Source organism: Capricornis sumatraensis, chromosome 16 (genome assembly GCF_032405125.1).
Source record: "Capricornis sumatraensis isolate serow.1 chromosome 16, serow.2, whole genome shotgun sequence".
NCBI lineage: Eukaryota > Metazoa > Chordata > Mammalia > Artiodactyla > Bovidae > Capricornis > Capricornis sumatraensis.
In genome coordinates this window covers 7,204,600-7,228,870 of record NC_091084.1, presented here as the reverse complement: position 1 = coordinate 7,228,870, position 24,271 = coordinate 7,204,600, and the positions used below count along the sequence as shown (strand labels likewise).

Here is a 24,271-nt window from a genome sequence, read left to right as displayed (position 1 = left end):
CCGTTCAGTCGCTCAGTCGTGTCCGACTCTTTGCGACCCCATGAATTGCAGCAGGCCAGGCCTCCCTGTCCATCACCAACTCCTGGAGTTCACTCAGACTCACGTCCATTGAGTCAGTGATGCCATCCAGCTATCTCATCCTCTGTTGTCCCCTTCTCCTCCTGCCCCCAATCCCTCCCAGCATCAGAGTCTTTTCCAATGAGTCAACTCTTCGCATGAGGTGGCCAAAGTACTGGAGTTTCAGCTTTAGCATCATTCTTTGGTTAAAGAACAATAAAAGTAGTTGACAGTTTTTCTACTGTAGTTAATGTCTGTCCTATCAAATACTGGTATTATTTCTGAAAACCTAGTGGAAAATTACAAACAAAACATATACTTTTGTTTCCTAAATCATTCATAGTCTTCACCACATGTATTCCATTGTCAGTGATAATTGCATGCTGATTTTCCATTCGGTAGTATATCTTCTATCAGCTTCACTTTTCTGTTAGCTATCTGCAACTGGAAAACTTTTCAAGAACAAGAAAAGCAGTGATTGGTTTCATTGCTAATTTACATATTGTCATACTTTAAAAGAACTTTCATATGTTTGTGTATATATGTACTAACTTGTCTATTGAACATAATATTAAAGTATACTTAATGATACTTCTAATAATATTAGCTTGTTTGTGAACAGTAAAAATAGTTTCAGTTCAGTTCAGTTCGGTTGCTCAGTCGTATCCGACTCTTTGCGACACCATGAATCGCAGCACACCAGGCCTCCCTGTGCATCACCAACTCCCAGAGTTTACTCAAACTCATGTCCATTGAGCCAGTGATGCCATCCAACTATCTCATCCTCTGTCATCCCCTTCTCTTCCTGGCCCAACCCCTTCCAGCATCAGAGTCTTTTCCAATGAGTCAGCTCTTCGCATCAGGTGGCCAAAGTATTAGAGCTTCAGCTTTAGCTTCAGCTTTAGTTCCTTCCAGTGAACACCCAGGACTGATCTCCTTCAGGATGGACTGGTTGGATCTCCTTGCAGTCCAAGGGACTCTCAAGAGTCTTCTCCAACACCACAGTTCAAAAGCATCAATTCTTCAGCACTCAGCTTTCTTTACAGTTCCAACTCTCATATCCATACATGACCACTGGAAAAACCATAGCCTTGACTAGACAGACCTTTGTTGGCAAAGTAAATATAGTTTAGGAAAATATATTTCAGTAATATGTTTTTTAGGAAGAACCTTGAAAGTAAGATCCACAGCTTAAAGAAATCTCAAAACCCCTTGTCCTTCATGTCCTGAAAATGATTGTTACTCTATATTAATGACTTTGTCAAGCTTTTTTTAAACTTCACAAATTCAAAACCTCAATGAAAAATTGTTCCTAAATAAGTATTTCTTTTAATGTCTATTGTTTTGAAACTGTATAAGTGAAAAATCTTTGATTATATAATTTATTTTCTATATTTTAAAAAATTTGTCTAATTAAAGATGATTTACATTGAATTTTTTTGTAAATGATAATAGGGCATTTTTTTTCCTTGAGAAAATTCAAGATGGCATAGATGATGTTCCATTCTCACAAGATAGAAAGTATTCCCAAGTAGGACTTCCCTTGAACTCATTTTAAACACTACTAAATAACCTATAATTAAATTTTGTTCTTAAAAATAATTTTATTTAGTGTGCAAATGCAAATATGTCAAAGAAAGTGAAAGTGAAGTCACTCAGTCGTGTCTGACTCTTTGCGACCCCATGGACTGTAGCCCACCAGGCTCCTCCGCCCATGGGATTCTCCAGGCAAGAATACTGGAGAGGGTTGCCATTTCCTTCTCCAAGGGATCTTCCCAACCCAGGGATTGAACCCAGGTCTCCCGCATTGTGGGCAGACGCTTTAGCCTCTGACCCACCAGGGAAGCCCAAACAGTTTTACAAAGGTTTTGATTTTAAGATAGTCAAATATGTATAATATACTTTATATTAGTTTGATTTCTATTAATGCGTTTTGATGAAAATGTTTTCAACATTTTTCCTTAAACTTTTCTAGCCATTAATATATTCTCTCTTAATATTTACAGTTTTCAGTTTCCCTATTTATTAAGCTATAGGCTTCCCTGGTGGCTCAGAGGTTAAAGCATCTGCCTGGAATGCAGGAGACCCAGGTTCGATCCCTGGGTTGAGAAGATCCCCTGGAGAAGGAAATGGCAACCCACTCCAGTACTCTTGCCTGGAGAATCCCATGGAGGGAGGAGCCTGGTAGGCTACAGTCCACGGGGTCACAAAGAGTCAGACACGACTGAGTGACTTCACTTCAGAGTTCTTAATTTTTTATTTTAAATTTACAGTTTTCTTGATTATTTGTAAAACATTACTCTTAACAATAACAAATATACATTTGCAGTTTAGACTAAGAGAATTTCAATCTACAGAACACATAAAGAGTTATTTTCACTCAAAGTGGCATATAAAATGCCCATTTATATATGATAGTATGTAATCTAATATTTATCTTAATATCATACCATTTTGGCATTTGTAATGTTGTTATACTTATGAGATAGAGTAGTAACATCTGTTTATATTATTCATTTCTGGAAATATCAAGACAGTTTTAAAGTAAGCATCTGTCTATTGAGCCTACCAAAAGATGAAGGCAAATAGTAGATCTTGGCTAAATATTGAAGCTGAACTGAACTTTATTTCTAATAAGTATCAAGATGCTGTAGAGTAAATTGATAAAGATTAAAGATGTTAGAAAGGAAGTAGGTTGAAGAGGGTGAGACTTCAGCATAAGGCTTTTCTTAGGAGGTGATGTTTAATTAGAGACTTGAATGAAGTTAAGAAAGCAAATCATGAACATATCTAAGGGAAGATCAACTGTAATCAGGAAACAGGCTTGCTAGTTAGGAAGTTATTGCAATAATCCCAGTGATACTATGTTGGTGTTATGGATCAAAATGGTGGCTGTGGAAATGAAGACGTGCCAAGATTTTTATATCAGATCTGTGAATTTGGCTGTGGGACATGGGAGAAAGACGCAAAAGTGATTTCAAGGTTTTGGCCTGAACAATCAGTTGAATTTTTCACTGAGCTGAAGGATTCTGGTGGTAGAGGAGATACCTTAGGGAAGAGGAAGGTGGTCTTGCATGGCTTCTGTCTCTGGGGTCACACAGAGTCGGACACGACTGAAGCGACTTAGCAGCAGCAGCAGCAGCAGATACCTTTTAAACATCCGGTGGAAATGTCAGAAAAGTAAGTGACAGGAAACAGGTAGGAGTGGGAGTCATGAGCATAGAAAGCTGATCTTTACGACTGTAGAATGAATGGTGCTTAGAACACTCCAGCATCAGGAAGTCCAGGAAAGGAAGAGGAGCCAATCATGACACCAAGAAGTGACAGTCAGGAAGACAGAAAAAGAAGCACTTGCAGTGATCCAGAAGCCAAGAAATAAGTGCTTTAAAAAGGTCCAAGTCCTCAGCTATCTCAAATACTATAAAGGAGATTAGATAGTCTTTTTAGAGAGCTTTGTTATGAAGTGGTACAGATAAATAGGATAGTAGCTGATGAGGAGAAAGACCAAGGGAGTGTTTTTTGGCTTGGTTTTTAATGGGACCTGTATCACCATGTCTGTATCCCATATAAGAGGAAAAATAATGGTGCAAGAAGGAAGGAAATAATATAAGAAGTAAAATTCTTGGAAAGACAAGAGGAAATCGGTTGCTGTGTATATGTGAAGGATTGGTCTTAATAAAAACTTAAAATAATCAGAAATTATAATTGATTATTAAGAGAGGGCCTATAAATAGGATACACTATATAAATTCCTGGCTTGCCACACTAAAAAGTAAGTATATGTAAAAGATGACCTTGTTTCTCACGGTAGTTCAGGTTCTGCCTGAATCCTGTAACAGTTGAGTCGGTCCTGCCTTTGGAAGAGTCAGGGGAAGCCATCAGTGATTGAAAAAAATGTTAGATAATCAAACTATAATTTCCAAAATTTTCTCCACAAGAGTATAAAAGAAAACCACGAGATTTTATTGAAAAACAACACTTCCTTGTATCAAATATTAAGCCTAGAAACTTAGATTTATGGTTTCTATTTTTTCAAATTAAAAAATACTATAGATTTAAAGAGACTTCCCAGTATTCTAAAAGATAGATATCTTAAGGGTTCAGTTCAGTTCAGTTGTTCAGTCGTGTCCAACTCTTTGCGACCCCATGAATCGCAGCATGCCAGGCCTCACTGTCCATCACCAACTCCCGGAGTTCACTCAGACTCACGTCCATCGAGTCAGTGATGCCATCCAGCCATCTCATCCTCTATCGTCCCCTTCTCCTCCTGCCCCCAATCCCTCCCAGCATCAGAGTCTTTTCCAGTGAGTCAACTCTTCACATGAGGTGGCCAAAGTACTGGAGTTTCAGCTTCAGCATCATTCCCTCCAAAGAAATCCCAGGGCTGATCTCCTTCAGATTGGACTGGTTGGATCTCCTTGCAGTCCAAGGGACTCTCAAGAGTCTTCTCCAACACATCAGTTCAAAAGCATCAATTCTTCGGCACTCAGCCTTCTTCACAGTCCAACTCTCACATCCATACATGACTACTGGAAAAACCATATCCTTGACTAGACGGACCTTAGTCGGCAAAGTAATGTCTCTGCTTTTGAATACGCTATCTAGGTTGGTCATAACTTTTCTTCCAAGGAGTAAGCGTCTTTTAATTTCATGGCTGCAGTCACCAGAGGAAGAGTAAAGATTTCCCTTTTTAAGTGAAGTCGCTTAGTTGTTTCTGACTCTTTCAGACCCCATGGACTATATATAGCCCACCAGGCTCCTCTATCCATGGGATTTTCCAGGCAAGAATACTGGAGTGGATAGCCATTTCCTTCTCCAAGGGGTCTTCTTGACCCAAGGATCGAACCCAGGTCTCCCGCATTGAGGGCAGACTCTTTACCGCCTGAGCCACCAGGGAATCCCTTTTTAAAGGTAAAGGGAGGTCTATTCTATTTCTTTTTAATTTAATTTATTTATTTGGCTGTGCTGGGTCTTCATTGCGATGCACAGAAGCTTCATTCTTCATGAAGCATGCAGGATCTTTAGTTGTGGCATGCAAACTCTTAGTTGTGGCATGTGAGATATAGTTCCCTGACTGAACCAGAGCCCCTGTGTTGGGAGTACAGAGTCTTAGCCATTGACATCAGGGAGTCCCTGGTCTGCGTGTTGCTCAGTCACTCAGTCATGTCTGACTCATTGTGACCCATGGAAGCAGCACACCAGATTTCCCTGACCTTCACCATCTTTGAGCATGCTCCAACTCATGTCCATCGAGTTGGTGATGCCATCCAACCATCTCACATCCCCTTCTACTCCTGCCTTCAATCTTTCCCAGCATCAAGGTCTTTTCCAATGAGTCTGTTCTTCGCATTAGGTGGCCAAAGTATTGGAGTTTGAGCTTCAGCATCAGTCCTTCCAATGAATATTCAGACTGATTTCCTTTAGGATGGACTGGCTGCATCTCCTTGCAGTCCAAGGGACTCTCAAGAGTCTTCCCCAGTACCACAATTCAAAAGCATCAATTCTTCAGTGCTCAGCTTTCTTTATAGTCCAACTCTCACATCCATAGATGACTACTGCATAAACCATAGCTTTGACTAGACAGACGTTTGTCATCTAAGTTATGTCTCTGCTTTTTAATATGCTGTCTAGGTTGGTCATAGGTTTTCTTCCAAGGAACAAGCATCTTTTAGTTTCATGGCTGCAGTCACCATCTGCAGTGATTTTGGAGCCCCAAAATATATAAAGTCTGTCACTGTTTCATTGCCATTTATTTGCCAAGATGGCATGTAACCTTGTAGCAATAATGGGTGGGATAGAGTTCTCCAATATGGAGCCTCCCAGCAGTGTTCCATGGTAGAAAAGTTCAGTTCAGTCGCTCAGTCATGTCTGACTCTTTGTGACCCTATGGACTGCAGCACACCAGGCCTCCCTGTCCATCACCAACTCCTGGAGTTTACTCAAACTCATGTCTGTTGAGTTGATGATGCCATCCAACCATCTCTTCCTCTGTTGTCCCCTTCCCCTGCCTTCCATCTTTCTGAGCATCAGGATCTTTTCCAGTGAATCAGTTCTTTGTATCAGGTGGGCAAAGTATTGGAGTTTCAGCTTGAGCATCAGTCCTTCCAGTGAATATTCAGGACTGATTTCCTTTAGGATGGATTGGTTGGATTATTCTATTATCTGAAGGATTTTCCACTAGAATAAATGTGGATGTTCAGGTTGTATATTTATTTTTGTCACAATTTTTCCACTTATTTTTTCATAATGTTCATGTTATGTACTCTTTTATTTGTTTATCTTTAATTGATGAATAATTGCTTTACAATATTGTGTTGGTTTCTACTATACATCAACATCAATTAGCCACAGGTATACGTGTGTCTCCTCCCTCTTGAACCTCCGTCCCACCTCCCACCCCCTTCCCACAGCTCTAGGTAGAAGAGCATAACAGGCTCTAGGTTCATCCACCTCATTAGAGCTGACTCAAATTTATTCCTTTTTGTGACTAATATTCTGTCGTGTATATGTACCGCAGCTTCTTTATCCATTTATATGTTGACAGACATCTAGGTTGCTTCCATATCCTAGCTAGTGTAAATAGTGCTTCAGTGAACATTGGGGTACATATGTCTTTTTTTAATTTTGGTTTCCTCAGGGTATACGCCTAGTAATGGGATTACCGGATCGTATGGTAGTTTTGTTCCTAGTTTTCTAAGGAATCTCCATACTGTCTTCCATAGTGGCTGTATCAGGTTACATTCCCCACCAAGATTAATCCTTTGTCAGTTGTTTCCTTTGCTATTATTTTCTCCCATTCTGAGGGTTGTCTTTTCACCTTGCTTATAGTTTCCTTTGCTGTGCAAAACTTTTCATTAGATTCCTTTTTTTTTTTAATTTCCATTATTCTAGGAGATGGGTCATAGAGGATCTTGTAATTTATGTCAGATAGAGTTCTGCCTATATTTTCCTCGAAAAGTTTTATAATTTCTGGTCTTATATTTAGCTCAAATGATTTGAGTTTATCTTTGTGTGTGGTGATAGGAAGTGTTCTACCTTCATTCTTTTACACATAGCTATGCAGTTCTCCCAGGACCACTTACTGAAGAGACTATCTTTTCTCCATTATATATACTTGCCTCCTTTGTCAAAGATAAGTTGTCTATAGGTGCTTGGGTTCATCTTTGGGCCTTGTATCTTGTTCCATTGATCAGAATTTTTGTTTTTGTGCCAGAAATGTATATGGTTATTATTTTTATATCTATTCATCCACTCTGTCTTTTGGTTAGAGCATTTTATACATTGTATTTAAAGTAATTATTGATATATATATATATGTTCCTATTGATATTTTTTTTAATTGTTTGGGGTTTGTTTTTGAAAATAGTTTCCTTCTCTTTTGTTCCTGCCTATAGAAGTCCCTTTAACATTTCTTGAAATCTGATTTAGTGATGCTAAATTGTCTTAACTTTTACTCGTCTTTAAAGCTTTTGATTTCTTCATCAGTTTTGAATGAGATCCTTGCCAAGTAGAGTAATCCTGGTTGTAGATTTTTCCCTTTCAGTACTTTAAATTTATGTCCTGCCATTCCCTTCTAACCTGCGGAGTTCCTGCTGAAAGATTTCAGTTGTTAATTGTATGGAGTTTCCCTTGTATGTTAACTTGTTGCTTCTTCCTTGCTGCTTTTAATATTCTTCCTTTGTGTTTAACCTTGATTAGTTTGATTAGTGTGTATCTCAGTGTGTTTCTCTTTGGGGTTATTCTGTGTGGGATACTCTGTGCTTCTTGGACTTGATTGACTATTTCATTTTCCATATTGGGGAAGTTTTCATCTATAATTTCTTCAAAAATTTTCTCTGATGCTTTCTTTTTCTCTTCTTCTGAGACCCCTGTAATTCACACGTTGGTACATTTAATATTGTCCCAGAGATCTCTAGGACTGTCCTCAATTATTTTCATTGTTTTTCCTTTATTCTGCTCTTCACCAATTATTTTCACCATTTTGTCTTCCAGCTCATGTATCCATTCTTCTGCCTCAGTTATTCTACTATTGATTCCTTCCAGAGTGTTTTTAATTTCAGTAATTATGTTATTCACTTCTGTTTGTTTATTCTTTATTTCTTCTAGGTCCTTGCTAAATGTGTTAATTGATTCTTGCATTTTCTCCATTCTGTTTTCAAGAGTTTGGATCACCTTTACTATCATTACTCTGAATTCTTTTTCAGATAACTTGCCCATTCCCTCTTCATTTATTTGGGCTTGAGAGTTTCTCCCTTGTTCTTTCATCTGTGCACTGTTTCTCTTTTCATTTTTTTCTGACTTACTGGTTTGAGGTCTTCTCTTCACAGGCATTAGGGCCATATTCCTTCTTCCTTTTGTTTTCTGCCCTCTGTGGATAAAGTTGGTCTAGTCATTTTTGTAGGCTTCTTGTTGGGTGTGACTTGTGCCTGCATTCTGGTTGGAGGAGGTGAGTTTTGTTTTTATTTTTCCCCCTCTGATGAACAGGGTTGTGTGAGGTGGTATGTTTTGGAGTGTCTGTGGAAATCCTGTCTGCTGATAATTGGGTTTGTGTTTTTATCTTGCTTGTTGTTTGAGTGAGGCGTTCTGCGCTGGGTGCTACTGGCAGTCCAGTGATGCTAGTCTTATATACAGATGGAGCCCTTCCTGGGAGTTCTCACTAGTACTCCCTGGGCTCAGGAGTTCTCCAACAGCCTAGGGTCCTGGACTGAGTGCTTCCACTCCAAAGGCTCAGGCCTAATCTCTGGCCAGGTGACTGAGATTCTACAAGTCATTTGCTATGGCATTAATTTCTATTAATAGCATATAGAACACTATATATAAATGTAAAATGTATATAAAAATTTCTTGTGTTAAAATGGTAGAATTATGGAAGAAATCTTTGGTATGGTGGTATTTGACAAGGTCCTGAAGAAGCTGAGGAAATTGCCCTGCAGATAAGATATCAACTAGAAGAAAGTTTCAGGCAGAGGAAACAGCCAGTACCCTGAGGCAAAAGATTATTTTGAGAAAGAGAAGCCAGTGTGACTGAAGGCTGGTAAATAAGGAAAAGGTGGTCAGAGAAGTAAAAACTTAGAATGATATGGTTGGCAGAAAGACGCTGGACTTGGGGTAGGGACAGACAATGAGGACCTTGTATGCTGTTTTAAAGGCATTAACTTGTGTGAGTGAGATACGTGTGATAAATATTATGTTTGTTATTATGTTACTAATGTGACAATTACTATTATTAAAGCCATCATGTTACTCACTGAATTCTTTTGCTCAGCCTAAACCCTAAACTTTTCTTTTATTTACAATATGTAGCTGTTTATAAGCTCATTTATTCCCTAAATAATTTTAAAATAAATCATTAAATAATATCCAAAGTTACCAATGAAAAGTTTTGGCAAAATTTGTCAAATTGCATACAACAAAATCCAGCTAAGGTGCCATTACACATCCAGGCATTACACTTTAAATACAGCAGAGATAGGTTGAAAGCAAAATAATAGAAAAAGAGATGCCATGATTGTGTAGCTATATTAGTATCAGGGAAAGCAAGTTTCAAAGCATAGACTATGACAAGAGATAATGAAGGTTATTTTATAATGATAAAGTTATCAAGTCATCAGAAGAATATAGCAATACTAAACTGTTATACATTTAAAAGCAGAGTTTAAAAATATATGATGTATCTCTGTCAACAGTTGCCAGAATACTAGACAGAAAAGCAGTAGCAATATAGAAAACTTAAACAGCTTTATTAAATAACTTAATTATAAAATCACTTGATTACATTCTACAACAGTATAGTACACATCTTTTCAAGTGCACACAGAATTGTACTAAGGTAGATAGATCAAACTTGTCTCAAATAATCATTAAGTATTTATAATTGTTAGAAATTAGTAGCAAAAAGATTTTAAGAAACTTGAAATACTTGGAAGCTAAATATCTACTTTTAAAAAAATATCTACTTTTAAATAAAATATGGGAGTAGAACTATGGATGGAGGTTCGTGACATTGTACAGGAGGCAGTGATCAAGACCAATCCCCAAAAAAAGAAATGCAAAAAGGCAAAATGGTTGACTGTGCCCTCCAAGAGCCTGTTTCTCAGTCCAGTGTAAATCAAAACCCTTACAATTATATAGTGGAAGTGAGAAATATATTTAAGAGACTATATCTGATAGACAGAGTGCCTGATGAACTGTCAATGGAGGTTCGTGACATTGTACAGGAAACAGGGATCAAGATCATCCTGAAGAAAATGAAATGCAAAAAAGCAAAATGGCTGTCTGAGGAGGCCTTAAAAATAGCTGTGGAAAGAAGAGAAATGAAAAGCAAGTGAGAAAAGGAAAGATATACCCATTTGAATCCAGAGTTCCAAAGAATAGCAAGGAGAGATAAGAAAGCCTTCCTCAGCAATCAATGCAAAAAAATAGAGGAAAACAATAGACTGGGAAAGACTAGAAATCTCTTCAAGAAAATTAGAGATACCAAGGAAACATTTCATGCAAAGAGATGAGCACAGTAAAGGACAGAAATGGACCTAACAGAAGCAGAAGATATTAAGAGGAGATGACAAGATACACAGAAGAACTATCCAAAAAAGATCTTCATAACCAAGATAACCACGATGGTGTGATCATTCACCTAGAGCCAGACATCCTGGAATGTGAAGTCAAGTGGGCCTTAGGAAGCATCACTGTAAACAAAGCTAGAGGACGTGATGGAATTCCAGTTGAGCTATTTCAAATTCTAAAAGATGATGCTGTAAAAGTGCTGCACTCAATACGCCAACAAATCTGGAAAACTCAGCAGTGGCCACAGGAATGGAAAAGGTCAGTTTTCATTACAGTCCCAAAGAAAGGCAATGCCAAAGAATGTTCAAACTATGGCACAATAGCACTCATCTCACACAGTAGCAAAATAATGCTCCAAATTCTCCAAGCCAGGCTTCAGCAATATGTAAACCATGAACTTCCAGATGTTCAAGCTGGATTTAGAAAAGGCAGAGGAACCAGAGATCAAATTACCAACATCCGCTGGATCATAGAAAAAGCAAGAGTTCTAGAAAAAGATCTACTTTTGCTTTATTGACTATGCCAAAGACTTTGACAACAAACTGTGGAAAATTCTGAGAGAGATGGGAATACCAGACCACCTGACCTGCCTCTCGAGAAATCTGTATGCAGGTCAAGAAGCAAGTTAGAACTGAACATGGAACAACAGACTGGTTCCAAATTGGGAAAGGGGTACGTCCATGCTGTCATTCTGCTTACTTAACTTATATGCAGACTACATCAGGAGAAACGTTGGGCTGGATGAAGCACAAGCTGGAATCAAGATTACTGGGAGAATTATCAATAACCTCACATAGCCAGATGACATGATCTTTATGGCAGAAAACAAGGAAGAACTAAAGAGCTTCTTCATGAAAGTGAAAGAGGAGAATGAAACAGTTGGCTTAAAACTCAACATTCAGGAAACTAATATGGCATCTGGTCCCATCACTTCATTGCAACTTGATCGGGAAACAATAGAAACAGTGAGAGACTTTATTTTCTTGGGCTCCAAAAGCACTGCAGATGGTGAGTGCAGCCATGATATTAAAAGATGCTTACTCCTTGGAAGAAAAGCTATGACCAACCTAGACAGCATATTAAAAAGCAGAGACATTTGCCGACAAAGGTCTGTCTAGTAAAAGCTATGGTTTTTCCAGTAGTCATGTATGGATGAGAGAGTTGAACTATAAAGAAAGCTGAGCACAGAAGAATTGATGCTTTTGACCTGTGGTGTTGGAGAAGACTCTTGAGAGTCCCTTGGACTGCAAGGAGATCCAATCAGTCCATCCTAAAGGAAATCACTCCTGAGTATTCCTTGGAAGGACTGATGCTAAAGCTGAAATTCCAATACTTTGGCCACTTGATGCAAAGAACCAACTCATATGAAAAGACCCTGATGCTGGAAAAATTGATTGCAGGAGGAGAAGGGAATGACAAAGGAGAAGGGAATGACAAAGGATGCCATCATGTCGTGGCATCACTGACACGATGGGCATAAGTTTGAGTAGGCTCTGGGATTTGATGACGGACAGGGAAGCCTGGCATGCTACAGTCCATGGGATCGCAGGTTGGACATGACTGAGTGACTGAACTAAACTGAACTAAACTGAACTAAACTGTTTTGAGAATAGGATATCAAAAAGAAAATTAGGAATTAATTTAGCTGAGTAAAAATCAAAACACAGCATATCAAAATTCTGAGATACTATGAAGAGTTAAAATCAGTTTAAATGGTTAGCAGAATATAAATGGATGGAATCTAACTGCAGCACATTTAATACACTTTTAGAAAAACAGTTCTCTAAAGTTGATATGCAAGGTAACTTAATTTGTGGAGTACATGAGGCAAGAAATTATCTTTTTAAGGATCATAACTCAAAATGATTAGATCTCCGGAAAGCTTGTCCAAATCAGTCTTGTTCTCTTGAACTCCAGGTTTTACATCTCAGTCTCACAAGGCTGCTTAAAGTAATGACTTGAAATTGAAACATGGGGAGCTTACTTAATTTATCTTTTCTCCTATGCTTATATTACTAGTACTAATTATTTATATTACTAGTATATTGCTTATATTACTAGTACTAATGTACAAGATTTGATCAATGTTGATGTAAACCTAGGTTTGCATTTAGGAAAAATTTAGACTAAAGAATGGGAAATATCTAGTCGTAGCCCCACTGTGTTTTGAAGTTGGTATGGCAAGGCTTTCCTAGGAAGAGCGATGTTATTTGTCTTTAATACTAGTTCTGAAGTTTTAGTTCCAGTATAATTCCTGATAATCTACCTGTTGATGAGCTGCAGTTTATTACTATCTTTTTGTCCAATAAACTGAGAAACTTCTTATGTACAGAGTTGTCAACCTGCTAATCACTTTTAATGTGTTGTTTACTCCAGTTAATGACTGGATGTACTTAATTTCAATCTGGATATATTAGATTTTAATTCTAGATGAATTTGTTCTCAAATTCTTAAATCTGTAATTTACACTAAGTAATTTTGACAAAAGATGAAGAAGCATAAAAGATGTCACACTGAGAAAAATGATTGCCTGAATTATTTGTTATTTGCCTTAAGCCATTTTTTGAAGAAACACAGTTCATTAAAACAAAATAAAAATGTTATCAGTTTATTAATATATTTCATCTTATACTAAATAATTGCTATAAAATATCAATGAAGACAGTCATTAGTAGAGTTTAGAACAGACCCAGTTGAAATGATGTAAGTTGATAGTGACTTTCATCAATGTTTTTTATATGTCCAATTATTTTTACATAATTAGGCTAATTACTATGTATACATTCTGATAAATATATTAAGTAATGTACACTTTGCAATGTCATCAAATATTTTTCAAATATTAGTTTTTATTGTTATATAATGTTTTATTGTACTTATATACTGTAATTTAATTAGCTAATTTATATTATTTTATGTACATTATCATAGGGGCTTCTCTGGTGGCCCAGTCGGTAAAGAATCTACCAGCAATGCAGGAGACTTGAGTTTGATCTCTGGGTAGGAAGATCCCCTGGAGGAGGGTATGGCAACCCACTCCAGTATTCTTGCCTGGAGAATCCCATGGACAGAGGAGCCTAGCGGGCTGCAGGCCATGGGTTGCAAAGAGTCGGACATGACTGAGCAAATAAGCACAGCACATATATATTATATATAATTTCTATTTTTAATTAAAGGAAAAAAAAATAGAGGAAAACATCGAATGGGAAAGACTAGAGATCTCTTCATGAAAATTAGAGATACCAAGGAAAACATATCATGCAGAGATGTGCACAATAAAGGACTGAAACAGTACAGTCCTAACAGAAGCAGAAGGTATTAAGAGGAGGTGGCAAGAATACACTGAAGAACTATACAAAAAGAGGTCTTAATGACCCAGATAACCACAATGGTGTGATTACTCACCTAGAGTCATATGTGAGTCATATGATTCACCTAGCGTCATATATCTTGGAGTGTGAAGATCACTGGGCCTTAGGAAGCATCACTATGAGCAAAGCTAGAGGAGGTGATGGAATTCCAGCTGAGCTATTTCTTTCTTTTTTTTTTTTTTAGTATAAATTTATTTTAATTGGAGGCTAATTACTTAACAATATTGTATTGGTTTTGCTATACATTGACATGAATCTGCCACGGGTGTACATACATTCCTTTCAAATCCTAAAAGATGATGCTGTTAATGCGCTACACTCAATATGCCAGCAAATTTAGAAAACACGGCAGTGACCACAGGACTGGAAAAGGTACGTTTTCATTCCAATCCCAAGGAAGGGCAATGCCAAAGAATGTTCAGACTACCACACAATTGCATTCATTTTTCGTACCATCAAAGTAATGCTCAAAATTCTCCAAGCTAGGCTTCAACAGTATGTGAACTGAAAACTTCCAGATATTCAAGATGGGTTTAGAAGAGGCAGAGGCACCAGAGATTAAGTTGCCTACATCTGTTGGATCATAGAAAAAGCAAAAGAATTCCAGAAAAACATCTACTTATGCTTCATTAACTACATTAATGCCTTTGACTATGTGGATCACAGAAAACAGTGGAAAATTCTTCAAGAGATGGGAATACCAGACCACATTAACTGCCTCCTGCGAAACCTGTGTGCAGGTCGAGAAGCAACAGTTAGAACTGAACATGAAACAATGCACTGGTTCCAAATTGAGAAAGGAGTATGTCAAGGCTGCATATTGTCACACTGCTTATTTTAAATCCATGCAGAGTAAATCATGAGAAATGCCAGGCTGGATGAAGCACAAGATGGAATCAAGATTTCCAGGAGAAATATCAAAACCTCAGATAGGAAGATGACACCACCCTTATGGCAGAAAGCGAAGAAGAACTAAAGAGTTTCTTGATGAAGGTGAAAGAAGAGAGTGAAAAAGCTGGCTTCAAACTCAACATTCAGACAACAAAGATCATGGCATCCGATTCCATCACTTCATGGCAAGTAGATGGGGCAACAATAGAAACAGTGACAGACTTTATTTTCTTGGGCTCCAAAATCACTGCAAAGACATTACTTTGCTGACAAAAGTCCATCTAGTCAAATCTATGGTTTTTCTAGTAGTCATGTATGGATGTGAGTGTTGGACTATAAAAAAGGTAAGCCCTGAAGAATTGATGCTTTTGAACTGTGGTGTTGGAGAAGACTCTTGAGAGTCCCTTGGACTGCAAGGAGATCAAAGTAGTCAATCCTAAAGGATGTCAACCCTGAATATCCATTGGAAGGATTGATGCTGAAGCTCCAATGCTTTGGCTACCTGATACAAAGAAGCATCTCATTAGAAAAGACCCTGATGCTGGGAAAGATTGACGGCAGGAGGAGAAGGGGACGACAGAGGGTGAGATGGTTGGATGGTATCACCAGCTCAAGGGTCTTGAGCTTGAGCAAGCTCCAGGAGATGGTGAAGGACAGGGACGCCTGGCATGCTGCAGTCCATGGTGTTACAAAGAGTCAGACACAACTGAGTGACTGAACAACAACAACGAATTTCTTCATACTGCAAATAATCTTAAATGAGCAAACCTTAATAATCTCTTGATTATTTCCTTAATTACATCCCAATAAAAGGAATTACTGAGTAAATGGCTTGAATATTTTTAAAGCTTTTGGCACATTAATCAAATTACTTATAAAAATATTGCACCAGTGTATACTCTACAAAAATTTTGTCCGTGTAGTATACTTACCAACACTTGAGCTTTTCATTTCTCATTCTGCTATTCTAAAGGACTAAAAGCATATCTTACTTTTTTAAATTAACATAACTATTAAGGATGGTATTATCTTTTATGTTTCAATAAGCATGTATGCAATCTATAGTTATTTTAATGTTTCTAATTCATTTCCATATTTGTGGAAATTTTTTTTCCAAATTTAATTTCAGTGGCTTTTACCTTTTCTATGATAATTTCTATAATCTAATATATTTTTCTAATCAGACATAATCTTATTTTTCCTTTGTCTTGAATTGGCTTTTTCTTTTTCAATATTAGTTCAACTCTGAATGCAATTAACATAAATTTAGGCTGGATAAGAATTAAAGTTTAAACTTTTTTCCTCTAAAAAGTTAATCATTTTCCACCAGCACCATTTATTGAACTTTTCCATTCCCCAGTGGTCTATGATAACTACCATTTAGATGTATTTCTATATTTAAATAATTTAATTTACTCCTACATCTTTAAAAATCTTAGGTTTGAGTAATATATAAAACAGTTGGAAAACATTTTTGAGTAGTATTTACAAGAAAAAAGATACAGAGGTATGGTTTGTTTATTTTCTGAACTCTGGCATAAAGAATGATACTCATCTGTATTTACAAATGAACAGTAAGTTAACCAGATGTTAAATTCTTAGCAGAACAGTCATTTTCCTTCAAAATTGTATATATTTTGGTCCATATAGGAACAGATCATTCATGATACATTATTCATGTCTAGTATGATTTTTCCCCTTACCTCTTTTAGCACAGTGATTTATGCATGTTTGGTCTCTCCTAACTAGATGATAAGCTCCTTGCCTTCAGCAAGTGTTTCTGAATGAGTGAAGGAATGCCCTTTCTGTTTATGCATTCTACTTCATCATTAGCCTTTTTAAAATAAAATCTTGCAGTATTTTTAAATTGTCTTGTATCACCTGGGAAAAATCATTTTCTGTGTATTATAGTAAGGAAATGTCGGTGATCTCTGTGGTTCATCCTAGCTTAGAAGTTTTTCTGTCTGTGAATCTTGGGGGGGGGTGTGTGTGTGTGTGTTTATAGTATTTAAGAAGTTGTCCAACCCCACTAAGTTGTTCAGTTCTATTATTTGTTTGCTTACATCCATAATTACCTCTATTACCTAGCATTTGAAAAATTATAGATATGTAGTCTCATAATCATAGGAGAGGCACAGGTCTTATGTTTAGTCTCAAGTGTAGTTCTTTAAAAAGAGCATAGCCTGTAATCTGGAGTGGAATAAAGGAGAAACATTTACTGAAAAATAACTGCCAGTAATGTCTGTAACTTTGTTGAAAGCTCAGTCCAAAGCTCATTAAAGATTATGCTGTTTAATTGTCTTTATTTCTGTTCTTTTAAATGAATATAAATGTCATTTTTTAAAAATGACTATTTCTTAGACCAATCTTAGGCTTACAACAAAATTGAGATGAAGGTACAGTGATTTCCCATATATTCCCTGCACAAACACATGCTAGACTCCCTCATTATCAACTCTGAAGAACTGTACATTTTTACCAAGGGTGAATCTGTTGACACATCTAATCACCCATGCCCATAGTTTACCTTAGGGTTCACTCGATGGTTAGCATTCTGTGGATTGGGCAAATATGCAGTGGCATATACCCATTATTTTAATAACATACAGAGTGTTTTCACTGCCCTAAAAATTCTCTGTTCTTCCTCTTTATTATCTCTCTCTGCTCCCTCATCCCTGCTAACCACTGATCTTTTTACTGTCTCCACAATTTGGCCTTTTCCAAAATGTTATATAGTTGGAATCATATAGTATGTAAAGTTTTTTTCAGAATTATTTCTTTCACTTAGGGGTATGCGTTTAAGTTTTCTCCATGTCTTTTCATGGCTTGACAGTTCATCTGTTTTTCGTACTGAATAATATTCGATTGTCACAATATACCAGAGTTGATTAGTCCATTCACCTACTAAAGGATATATTTTTGTTGCTTCCAAGTTTTGGCGGTTATGAATAAAAGCTTCTATAAACATGCATGAGCAGATTTAATGTAGTTATTAAAAATTTAAAGGACTTTCCCAGTGGCCCAGCTGATAAAGAATCTGCCTACAATGCGGAAGACCTGAGTTCAATCCCTGGGTTGGGAAGATGCCCTGGAGAAAGAAATGGCTACTCACTCCAGTATTGGCTCTTTATTTTGTGTAATTTCCTGTTCAAAGATATTATACATTAAAAGAATCTTTTTTATTTAAACTTTATCTTATCAAATATACCTTTGCTTTAGTTTAAGTTTAATAGACTAACAGGTTATTTTTACTATAGATTAATAAAAACATTTTTACTAAAGAAGCTTATTCTTGACAATTACTTTAATTGAAACTTTAATGAAGTAGAATTCTGATTATCAGCCACACTCTAAATTTTAATTAATTTGAACATATGCACATCCATTGTTAGCAACAACTCTTGGCGTTTTTGAATTCAAAATTAAAGGATTTTTTGAAATAATAGTATAATTTGATATATTTATACAGTAAGTGATTATTTTAAAATAGTTGTTTTAAGATAATATAAATTAATATTTACAATAAAAATGGGTCATGGAAGCATAATTTGTTGTCTGTGGTTAGATAATGAAAATAGAAGGCAGATATAAAATATTTGATAAGGAATAAATGATCTTTGTTATATGTAATTATAAATTGTTTAATTGAAAAATAAATGCTTTATGGTATATCTACTTTATGGACTGTTATTTTAAAATGTCATTATTAAAAGGACAATATCTAAGAAAAAGTAATTATACTTTGTTAAAGAGATATCTTTTTAATCATTTCTATGTTTTAAAAAATATGTATATATCTATTTATATTTTGGGGAGTTGAGGAATATAGAATAGAAATGAATCTAGGTTTTAGGCTTTATTTTAATTAAGAATGTTTTCTTCCCAAATAGGTAACTGATTTATCTGTAAATTTGTCTTGATTGAATGATTTATTTTAGTAACACATGTTTTGAAATTTTAAATAATTCCTCATAATTAACTTTATATGAGTAGTAGTCCAAAATCATAAATTTAACCATTAACATAATTAGTTCTCAACATATTTTCATCAGATATTCTGTATGTGTCTTTTTTAGTAATAACTTGTGAAGTCTATGTTTTTTTAAATCTAAAAAAGGATGAGTGGATATACATAGTATATGTGTAAGAATTCACCTTGCTGTACACCTAAAACTAATCCAATGTTATAAATCAGCTATACTCCAACAAAAATTTAAAAGAAAAATACAATCTTTTCTAATTATAAAAGCAACGTAGTATCAATTGGTAGGATGGACATAGGAACATTTTTGCTATTCATTGTAAGGTGGGAATAGTAGTTAAATGCATGAAGATATTAATTAATGCAAGCACACTAGCTTTGGAGATTTTAATTTCTCCTATTCTAGACCTGCTGACAGATATAAATGCTTGGATGGATAACAGAGTGTTATAGGACATGAAACACAGCCTGTCTACACAATAATCTTGTAGTTGCGAAGTCATGTCCGACTCTTTGCAACCCCATAAACTGTAACCTACCAGGCTCCTCTGTCCATGTAATTTCCCAGGCAAGAATACTAGAGTGGTCCCAGTGGAGGAGTCCCTCCTCCACTACACAGTGATACATTAAATTATTTTTCCTAGACTTTATAAATCATGCAAAATTAATTACTGAGTAAATGAGAGTTCTGAAAGTTGCTATGGTACCATCTCTGTGTACCAGCTGAAATAGCAAACTGATTAAGAAATTGTCAGTAAAGCTCTCTATCTCTTAAGGTACAATAGTACCACCAGGAAGTATTACAGAGAAACAAATCATCTGAGTTTATTATCTGACTCCAACACTATATGACTTTGGGCAAGACCCTTAACCTCACCATGCCTCCATTTTCTGATTGTAAAATGGGGATATTAACCAATTTCAGGACTGTGGTAAGCATAAAATTGGCCAATACATGGAAAGAATATAACAAATTTGGACATGACTTTGTTGTTTTTATTTGTTCCAAATATCAATCTTTCATTATACTTATCAAACATACTTTATGATAATGTTTCTTTCTCCAAATGGAGTATAAATTGATTTACAAAGTGGCAGATAAGTAGAGAAGACTATTAAAAAAAACCCTGTTTTAACAAAAAAAAAAATCATTTTTTCTTGGACATTACTCTCCACTCTAATACTTGATTTAGTAAAATGGCAAATTTACAATTAAATCTGGAACACAAATCCAGTTTGCCTTGCCAAGAATTAGCAACCTTGGGAACTCTAGTTTTAGACCTAGATACTAAGTATCTCCAGAGCACACTTTGAAAGGTGAGTCATCAGTAGAAGAAGTACTAGTCCAGACTTAAATGCCATATATAAGATTAAATGTCATATTTTGCACTTTTTATTCTGAGTAGATCTCTACTCAGAAAAGATCCCCTGGAGAAGGGAATGGCAACTCACTCCAGTATTCTTGCCTGGCGAATTCCATGGACAGAGGAGCCTGGCGGGCTACAGTCCACAGGGTCGCAAAGAGTTGGACACAACTGAGCAACTAACACTAAGTACTGACAAAAGGTTGTGCAAAGAAGTTTTTTTGTGTAATAGATGGATATTATGCCGAAAAGCTACAGTAGATTTCATAACATACAGTGGAAGTTTATCCCTACACATCATTTCAGAGCATTTGGAAATTGCATAACTTCCTCATTGAAAATGATTTCTGCATAGTTATTCTTTAATAGATCTTTATCTTTCAAATCTGCAAAGTTTTTAAACGTGTATTTGTGTATTTCCCTCCTTCTAGAACTGGGTAGAGAGAGCTGAAAAACAGACTCTTCTCTCTGACACACTTGACCTATCAGAACTCTTCCATCCAGACACGTTTCTCAATGCTCTTCGCCAGGAAACTGCAAGGTAAATAGAGTGAAGTCCTTATTTGTCTGAGAGGTTAATTGTACACTTGGTTCACTTCTGATCACATTTGCTTGATTGTCAAGAAATAAATTTATTGTCAAATCCAAATAGTTGTGTTATTTCGTAGTACTTTACTGTTAATAACAGTTAACTTTTAGAGAGCATTGCTTTTGAAAAATGATGTGATTTTTTAATTAGAATTCAAATAAACAAACTCTAATTTTTAACATTTTGGTCATTTATCTTTCTAGACTTATTGCGTCCAGTATGGTAGGCAGAAGTCAAATAGAGCTATTTAAATTCTAATGAATTAAAATTAAATAGGATTAAGGCTGCCATCTATGGGGTTACACAGAGTCTGACACGATTGAAGTGACTTAGCAGCAGCAGCAAGGAGACCAAGATGGTGGAGTAGGAGGATGTGGACCTCACATCCCCCCATGAACACTTCAAAAATACCTCTATGTGTGGAACAATTCTCACTGAAAACTCACTGGAAACTGATAGAAGAACTCCTTTATAATCAAGGCTGTAAGAAAAAAAAAAAAAAAAGGTATAATTGCGTAGGAAGGAAAGAAACGCAATCAAGTCAGGACCTGTGACCCTGAAAAGGAGAATCAGGAAAAAGGGGATTTTATGGGCAGACCCTCATACTACATCAAACTACAGACTGGGCATCCCATTCCTGGGGTCCTGCATGGAGGAGGCAAACCCCCTTTGCTGATTGGAGGACTGTTGGGACAGACAGAAAGCATGAGGAAGGCGGGACTCCATGCAAGACAAGTGTGTGCACACTGGTTAGCCCTGAGGCAGGGTGGACAGAGGTCCACTCGAGCAGCTGCAGGGCTTCCCATGACTGCTTCATTGTATGCCCCGGCCCGAGGCAAGCATATCTCTGGCCCCACGTGCTCCATGCCACAGTGTGGCCCTGGATCTGAGATGACTAGGACCTGGGAAAAGACTGTGCCTTAGGAGGCAGAGGGGACTCGGTCCTGAGCTAGACCCTGGGGGGTCTGTGGTGGCCATTGTTGGCACCTACTCAAGTGGTACCCCAGAAGCATCCCGGCTTTATGAGAGTGGCTACTGTATCCTACAGCTTAACTTCCCACCCCACAGTGGTGAAGGAAAACCACACAGGCCCTGCCTCCCCTGTGGAACATAGAGGATGTTGAAGATGTGATCAGCTGTGAGAGACACAGAGGCCTTGCCCCCACCACGGGGCAAAGAGAGGGCTGCTGCAGCGGATGCATGGTCTGCTGCAACCACCCGTCACACGCCACAGCCCAAGCTAAGCAAACACTCTGGCCTCACTCAGTCCATGCCTCAGCACAGCGCTGGAGCTGGGCAGATGTGAGCAGGGAAAGACTTGACCATGTGCTGTATCTGAGCAGAACCACGGATGCCTACACAGTCAGCACACTGGGCAGCTTTATGCACAGGAACCTCACTTGCTTCAGCACTCCCCTCCGGGGACAAAATTCCTGGTGTGGGGAGAGGGGAAGACATACGCTTAATGGAAAATGGAGCCAACTCATGCCTGACGCACAGATCTTCCACTCCAGCCACAGAGGATCAGACCCTTCCTTTAATAGGGCGGGGATGGCCACTGACCAGAGAGGAAGTTTTGCCTCACACCCCGGGCCAACTCTGTCTTCAGATTCAAGCCTTACCAAAGTGATAGCTGACAGCACACTCTGAGGAAAGATGTGACTGGCACCCACATCAGATCTAGCTCTCCCATCAAATGCATTGAGCACATGCGGTCTACATCAAGATACTCCCACATAAGAATACCCCTATAAGATGTAATAAATAACTGTTTCACCTAAATTCATAGAGGCAGAGAACAGTAAGGAAAATGAAAAAGCCAGAGGAGCTACTCCTAACTGAAAAAAGCAAGAGAAAACCCCTGAAAAAACAGATCATGAAAGAGAAATAAACAATTGATCAGATAAATTATTAGAAATATTGGAAGTGAAAATGTTAACTGAATTAGGAAAAGGAATGGATCTGAAAGATGAGCTTCTTCACTAGGAACCAGAAAATATAAAGACCCAGTCAAAAATAAATAATTCAATAGCTGCAATTAAAAAAAGAAAACATTAAAAGGAATGAAGAGCAGACTGACTGATACAGAGGGACAAATAAGCAATCTGGAAGGTAGAAGAATGGAACTCGTTCAGTCAGAACAGCAGAAAGGAAAACAAAAAGGCAGTTCAAGAAACAAATATCCCTGAGAACACTGTATCCTCACCTTTACATTATATTAGTTACAGAAGGAGAAGAGAGAAGAATGGAAATGTATTTGAGGAAATTATGCTGCAACTTCAAAAACCTGGAAGAGGAAATAGATATCCAAGTATAGGAAGCACAGAGGGTCTCAAACAGATTGGACCTCGTTAAGCTTAAAAGCTTTTGTACAACAAAGGAAACCATCAACAAGATGGAATGCGGGAAATAATGGCCAATGGGTCAGTATCCAAAATATATATATAAACAGCTTGTTCAGCTTAATATCAGAAGAAATAAACAATCCCATAAAAAAGAGGTCAAAGAAAAAATATGATTTCTCAATATACTAGCCACATTTGCAGTTCTCAATAGCCGCATGTGAGTAGTGGCTGCCATTTTGAACTGAATGAAAATATTTTCATCTTTTTTGTAGATGAAATTCCTCTTAGACAATGCTGACTAGGCTTCTTGGTGGGAAACAGTATTTGATGGTTAGTATCAAACTGTTTTAAGACAAATATGGATTATCATGTCATATATAGTCTATAATTTTTAAGTTGGAATGTAATGAAAGAGACACTTCCAAAAATACACTGGGAAAAAAAGTAGTTGTTTTTTGTGCTTTAGGGGATCTTCAAATTGGTTGCATCTTATAAATATCAATATTTCAGTTGAGCTGGTAAACATTTATTGAAACCCCCTCATATACCTGCCTTAAGGGTGATAGTCAATATATTCTATAGCTCCTGAAAATTATTGCTTTCTGACATTTGACATTTCACTTTTACAGAGCTATGGTCTGTTCTGTGGATAGCCTCAAATTTGTGGCATCATGGAAAGGTCGCCTACAAGAAGCAAAGCTTCAAATTAAGGTATGAGACTGAATTTAGATATTTATCTGAGTCAAAGATTATATAAGTACCAACTAGGATAAAAAAAATTCTCCTCCAGTCTCAAAGTCACCAGAGATAGATTGTATTACCTATGATGTGAAAAATCAAAGTAAGTTAAGATTTAACATGAAACTGTACAAAATACAACCTGTTCTAATACAAAATAAGAATATTAGGAATATAACATATCTGATAATATAACTCATTAAAAAATGATATGAATCTTGAAGTTGTTATATTACCTCTTCTAACATTCAAGTTAATAAATACTTGCTGTACAATAAAGAATGTGATAGCTCAGTTGGTAAAGAATCCGTCTGCAACGCAGGAGACCCCACTTTGATTCCTGGGTCGGGAAGATCCACTAGAGAAGGGAC

The 24,271-nt window shown here is 37.0% G+C and overlaps 1 protein-coding gene and 1 non-coding gene across 2 annotated transcripts in view; both read left to right on the top strand.

Annotated features, from left to right (window-relative positions):
* The window catches only part of DYNC2H1 (dynein cytoplasmic 2 heavy chain 1), a 388,661-nt gene that overhangs the window by 333,455 nt on the left and 30,935 nt on the right, over window positions 1-24,271 (top strand). The window contains exons 86-87 of the mRNA XM_068988126.1: window positions 20,660-20,769; window positions 23,792-23,873. Coding sequence (XP_068844227.1) covers window positions 20,660-20,769; window positions 23,792-23,873 — 192 coding nt within the window. The remainder of the gene's footprint in view (window positions 1-20,659; window positions 20,770-23,791; window positions 23,874-24,271) is intronic.
* TRNAS-GGA (transfer RNA serine (anticodon GGA)) lies at window positions 2,097-2,168 on the top strand. Its single transcript has one exon. It is a non-coding gene; the product is annotated as a tRNA-Ser (tRNA).